The 6,026-nt window shown below is 49.8% G+C and overlaps 1 protein-coding gene across 3 annotated transcripts; it reads right to left on the bottom strand.

The window, feature by feature from the left end:
* Nucleotides 1-567: 567 nt before the first annotated feature.
* On the bottom strand, nucleotides 568-4,905 carry LOC100415842 (AP2-like ethylene-responsive transcription factor CRL5). 3 transcript variants are annotated; one of them, XM_044506692.1, is made up of 9 exons: nucleotides 4,235-4,898; nucleotides 3,589-4,147; nucleotides 2,903-2,988; nucleotides 2,747-2,755; nucleotides 2,567-2,655; nucleotides 2,405-2,478; nucleotides 2,272-2,322; nucleotides 2,089-2,165; nucleotides 568-1,524 (listed from the first exon to the last, which is right to left on the bottom strand). In XM_044506692.1, exons 1-9 carry the CDS (start codon nucleotides 4,542-4,544, stop codon nucleotides 896-898), a joined length of 1,884 nt encoding a protein of 627 aa, XP_044362627.1. In that variant the 5' UTR covers nucleotides 4,545-4,898; the 3' UTR covers nucleotides 568-895. The 3 variants fall into 3 exon arrangements, with proteins under 3 accessions (XP_044362627.1, XP_044362628.1, XP_044362626.1); XM_044506693.1 differs by having other exon boundaries at nucleotides 2,903-2,985; nucleotides 4,235-4,895; XM_044506691.1 differs by having other exon boundaries at nucleotides 2,903-2,985; nucleotides 3,589-4,905.
* Between the last annotated feature and the right edge of the window lie 1,121 nt (nucleotides 4,906-6,026).

The raw sequence follows: 6,026 nt of genomic DNA, 5'->3' as shown, positions 1-6,026 counted from the left end.
ATCTCTCGGCCGCTTTGGAATGATTTGCACCGGAACGTAGGACGCTCCCTTCATACGGGAAGGGATGGGAAAAGAGGGGAATGTTTATGATACTCATCGCCATCATATGAGCAAGTGCCGCGCCATGCAGAGAAAGCAAAAGGACGTGAGACAAGCGGCCTGAGACACTGGTCAAAAGACCAGCATCGGCAGTGAATTGCATGCACCTCACGACCCCACTGATTATTAGATTACAGAAACCTGTCCACTACTTGACCTACTAACAAGCGTACGGATAAACGAGCGTACCATTTGATTGCACAGATAAAAACCTGTCCACTCCTGTAAAAATGTTGTGAACAAAACAGGGTTGCAGATTCTTTAGCGAATTCTAGACATAGCGGGGATAGCACTGCGTGCGGGCTTACCCAACCTCCCTCTTGTGTCGCTGAACTAGTCGTTGCCGATTGTAATCCTGTGAATCTGGAATAAATACCCGCCTTTTCGTCGCAAAAAAGAAAGAAAAAACAAGCGTACGGACAAAGACACATCAGCTCAGTCCCGATCCCACAAACCCTTTCACTTTTCTTGGGGCAGCCTCCTTCCATGCATTGTTGTAACTTGTAAGCCATGCATGCATGCATGATAATACATTCCCAGGAGATTGCATAAAAAGAGGCTCAAGAGAAAGTAAGTAAGAATACTACGTACTGCTACAAGTTCGGTGAGCTAGAGACTAATGCCTGCTTCTCCTGCGTACCACTACCACTAACACTACACCACCTTCGTGATAACCAATTAACCAGCCTTGCCTTCCCAGCTCAACACAAGTGGAATGAGCAACCGACGCTACTAACTCAGCTCCAGTTTACGCAACATGGCCAGCGACAGCAAGATTTGAGCAGCAGCAGCGCGGCTATGCGTCCGTCCAGGCAGCAAACACAGGCATGGAGGAATTCGGCCCCCTCAACACGTGGGCGGCGGCCGGCGCTGGCATCGCCATCCACGGGCTCATGCTGGCGACGCTGACGGCGTTGGGATGCTTGGCGTACAGCGAGGGCAGGCTGAACCTCTCTGGGCTCCCCTCTCTCGAGTTGCTGAGGCTGGTCACCAGGGAGGACGGGTTGGAGTAGTTGATCTTGCCTGAGACGTCGATGTCATGCGCCGCCGACTCGACGTCGAACCCGGCGATGCCATGCAGGGACGAGCGAGGGTCGCCGCCGCCCATGAAGCCCTTCTGAAGGTCTGCCACCTCGGGGGTGCACTGTGCAGCTTGCTGCGGTGTTCCATGGAGTACCATCCTCCAGACGCCGGAGCTTCCTTCTTCGGCATGGCTGATCTCCCCGCCGCCGTTGTGCATGGCAGGCACGTGGTTGGCTGCCTCGACCGCCTTGACCTTGCGCGCTTCGTCACCGGGCAGCAGAGAGCTGCTCTCCATGATCTTGTCCACGTCGTATCTGGTTATGTCGAAGTTGGTCACGGCGTTCAGGCCACGGAACTTGATCGCGGCTACGTCGTAGGCCTCGGCTGCTTCTTCCTGAGTGGCTGTACAAAGATTCAGTAGGTTTTGTTAAGATTTCATGTACCCTTTAGAAGACGTCATCGATGATTAATGTCCTCCTTGTTCACTCATTAGGAAACCAAGGTAGATTCCTATTGCAAAGTACGATTTCCGATCTGATTGCTTTTTGCGTCGTGCTAGTGTGATTGAATTTTCAGTCCAAGGGGGTATTCGAGACAGTCAACCGATAGCTTTGTACAGAGGTCACAGCCTTATGAAAAGCATAAAACATCTGGAAAAGCAAAGAATGATCAGGGAAGGATGCATCGCAGTTGCAGATGTACTCCACGAGCTAAAGTTAGTTACTATAGATCCCAAAGCAACGCACAAAACTAGAGGTTTAACAGTAAAAGCTTCTGTTGGGTGTCTACTACATTCTCTAGCAAATCTACTTTGACGCGACAATTAGCATACTTGCATCGATAATAGTACCCCCTGCTACTTGAGATTAGCACTGAAAGCTTCTTTCACTTATAGCACATAACTTTGTGAAAACTCTTTTGGTTAGTAAGTATATAAAAACAAGCGGATATGTCGATCGTTCTTACTGAAAGTGCCGAGATACAAGTCTTTGTTGCCAGCAACCCTGCCAATCCTAGCTTGCCATCTTCCATGCTGATGATGCCTGAAATGCAACATCGGCGCGTTGAGATTGTTTTCCGCTCATATTATTCAGACTTTTCTCTCATGCAATATTTTTCTTAGTTGAGGGAAATGTGTAGGCATCTTACCTCGTTACTCCTCGATATATCGAAGCACCACGAGAAAACCCGCTGCTTCTCCTGTACGCATCACAAACTTATTGCTGAATCTATCAATAAAAAATTGATCTAGAGTGGGAGAAAAATGACTCCTGCTTTTTACCTTCTCAAGTGTGCAACGAATTCCTGCCTTGTCATGCTTTTCATCTCCTCGACCTCCTCTCGATAATTTTCTAGCTGTGAAACTCAACACATCAGTTCACAGTATAGAAACCGATATCGACAGTTTTAGTTTCCATGAACCAATCCATGCTGTCATCCATACCGGGAAATTGGTGTTCGTCGACGGCCCCCAATATTTCAGAGCAGCCAGATCATAAGCCCTGGCAGCCTTGTCTTCATTGTCATAACCACCTAGCCCACATAAAGAAAATGTCAGGAACTAGGACACAGCTTGATACAAGTGCTGCAGCAAAGTACTCCGTATATATGAAGCAAATTTTACCTAGATAAACTGCAAGAAGACACCATTCGAGCCAGACATGTTGACATACACAAGAAGAAGAACATGTATCAAAATGTTAGGTGGAGTTATATCAGAAGGTGACTCATGCATATGATTTTGATACAATTTGTGCTAGAAGTTGAGCTAGTGATCAACCTTGCCTCCCTTTCCTTGTCTGCCCATCCTTCTTGCAGCTGTTGTCCCAGAGGTGGGCTTCATATCTCCCAGTCCACCTGTGCCTGCTCCAGTGGATCAAACACACCCAAACCTTGGTCATGCGATATAAACAATATAAAAAGGGAGGCAGGTTGGATCAGGTGATTTGGTCAAAAACAAAAGAGCAGGTAGGTGGTGTCTCATCAATGTAAAGAACTGAAGAGGCATCAGAAGCAACAGGTGCATTGCGCTCAGTCTTTAATCTTGAGGGATGGAACAAATTAAGCATGTTGTGGGTGAATAAATCTAACGGTTCCATGGCATTAATTTGTTTTGGAACGAACTATGGGTACTAGGTGCCCTACTAAATAGCAAGAACTGCAGATGCATCAGTGGAACACTGCAGACATCAATGCTGCTAAGTAGGACAAAATCACAGGGCAAAACATAAGGCACAAACAGTAGTACTAGTAGTACTACCACTACCATATTCCTTCCAAATGAACCAGGAATTTATTTATTTTGGAAAAATAAAGGAACTAGGAATTAGTTGACATTAGTTTATTTGCACAAGATCAGCAATGTAAAATGATGAAATAGAACTTGCAAAAGATGGTAGCACTATTGAGCAAGTTGAGATCATACGTGAATCCAAAAGCTAAATATCTGTAGTATAAGCAACTTACCTGGTGACGCCCCTATACTGGGAGGTCCTCTGCCCAAACGTGTCGATGGACTTGCGATGAACGGGCTGCTTCTGGCCTCCCTTCCCAGTGCCCCTCTTCTTCCCCACGCACTGCTCCTGCTCCCCACCACCATTACTGCCTCCCTGGGAAGCAGCCAAGGAGGCAGCAGCAGCGGCCGCAGCCATCTGATGCTGCTGAGGAGCTGCGCTGACGCAGCTGCTGGACTGGGACCTGGGGCTCATGGACAGGCTCAGCGGCTGCATCCCCGCGTTGCTGTAGCATGAGCCGTAGCTCGTCACCAGCTGGTTCTTGGCAGCGGCCATTGCCTCGTCCATCGGCGCCGTGGCCTCTTGGTAGATCGCCTCTGCTTCCGTCAAGTGCTGGAAGTTGTAGGGCGCTAGCTGCTGCTGCTGCTGTTGATGGTGGTGGTAGATTCTGCTTGCCTCCTGGTCTTGTTGGTCCTGCTGCTGGTGGCTGTAGTAGGTGACCGCGTCATGTCCGCTGCCATTGCCGCCACCCAAGAAGTCCTCGAGCTTCGGCGAGGACGACGGCATCATCCCTACGTGATGGCAGCACGAAAGATTAATATCGGCGTTTGCAACAACGGGAACCAAGAGAAGAGAGAGAAGTGCAACAGTGAGCAGACCTTCCATGATGCACAGAGATCCATCGGACGTGATGGGCATGACGGGGTGGTGGGAGTAGTAGACGCCAGCGGTGCTGGTGCCATCCCCATAGGCGCCGCCGACGTAGTAGTATCCAGGAGGTGGAGCGGCCATTTGCGCGGGTTGGGAGAATAGGAGGTTGCAGGTCGCGGCGTTGGTGGGAGAAGCAGACATAGCACTAGCGCTAGCAGGCTGAGCGTGGTCGGGTTCAGAGGAGGAGGGCACCTCCATGGCCATGTGCGGGGAGAGGGAGAAGCCTAACCAGTTGCCGCCGCTGGCCATCGTTCTCATCAACAACCAAACACAGACGAAAACGCTTCTTGCTTGGCTTTCACTCTGAGCTGAGCTCTACTACTACCCTTGTCCGAGCGACGACATGGAGATGGAGGCAGTAGTGGTAAAAGAGAAGTGAACTACGAGGAAGACGGGCGAGAGGGACCCGTGAGCTGAGCAAAAGGAATGAGAGGGAGGGGCCAAGCAAGCCAAAGGCGAAAGCAAAGCGGTGGATAAGTACCACTCTCTCCTGAGCCCTGCCCTAATGCAATTTCATTAGAGCGGGCATATAAAATCTAGGGGCCTGTTTGTTCTTGGCCTCCCCATACCTCTCGTTCCATGGGGATCTGTGATTGGATTGGGTAAAAGATGTCGTGTGTGTGTGTGTTTCTTCAAGTCCCTTGGGTTCCCACTCCACCCTCTTTTTACTGGGGCGAGGCCACGTCCGGTGCTGTTGAAAACTCACGCGGCGACACATACACACAGACTAACCCCTATAAAGATGCAAGAATTTAATCGTGGAGTTGCCATTGGACAAGATGGCCAGCCTCCTCCTACCGTCTAGTGCCTCTCCGTCTCACTCTCTCTCAACCTGTCATGCACTAGTAGCGCTGCTGCCTAGACATAGTAGCTGAATGCTGCCCAGAGTGGCTGAAAGAAGGCTGCTTTCGGCACAGGCTTCATGGAGTTACGTGAGAGGAGAGAGAGCGAACAGGTGAGTGTATCCGATAAGGGCATCTTCAACCTACGAGCAACTCCAACGCGTAGACCCATTTTGTAAACACGTGTCCATTTGAATCGTTGTGGACAGAAACATCGGTCCAACGCGCCGACTTAAATGACACGCGTCCGCTTTTCGTCCGCCGGATGACCTTGTAACGCCCTCGATGCGGCTATAGCTCCCACGTGTCGAGGCACGACTTAGAGGCATAACCGCATTGAAAGCAATGTCGCAAGTCAGGCAATCATTACAACATCCCATGTAATACATAATAAAGGGGGAGATAACATAGTTGGCTTACACTCGCCACGTCACATCAGAGTACATAAATAACATCCATCAAACAAGCACTCATGGCCCGACTACGGCGCCAAAATAGAAAAGACCCCCAACATGCGACAAGGTCCTGAATCGATAACCCCAACTAGGCACCACTACTGATCATCCGGAAAAGATACGTAGTATCGCTGAGAGTCCTCGTCGAACTCCCACCTGAGCTCGTAATCGTCAACTGGAGCAGAATCACCTGGACCTGCATCTGGAGTAGTAGTATCTGTGAGCCACAGGGACTCAGCAATCTCACACCCACGCGATCAAGACTATTTAGCTCATAGGAATGGATAAGGCCAATATGTGTGGAGCTGCAGCAAGCGACTAGCATATGTGGTGGCTAACTTATACGCAAAAGAGAGCGAGAAGAGAAGGCGAAGCTCGAGCGAGAAGCTAAAGGAACATCCTGCGCAAGCATAACTCCAACACCGTGTCCACTTCCCGGACTC

Source organism: Triticum aestivum, chromosome 4A (genome assembly GCF_018294505.1).
Source record: "Triticum aestivum cultivar Chinese Spring chromosome 4A, IWGSC CS RefSeq v2.1, whole genome shotgun sequence".
NCBI classification, from domain to species: Eukaryota; Viridiplantae; Streptophyta; class Magnoliopsida; order Poales; family Poaceae; genus Triticum; species Triticum aestivum.
The sequence above is the reverse complement of the archived record's forward strand: the minus strand, read 5'-3'. Positions and strand labels throughout refer to the sequence as shown.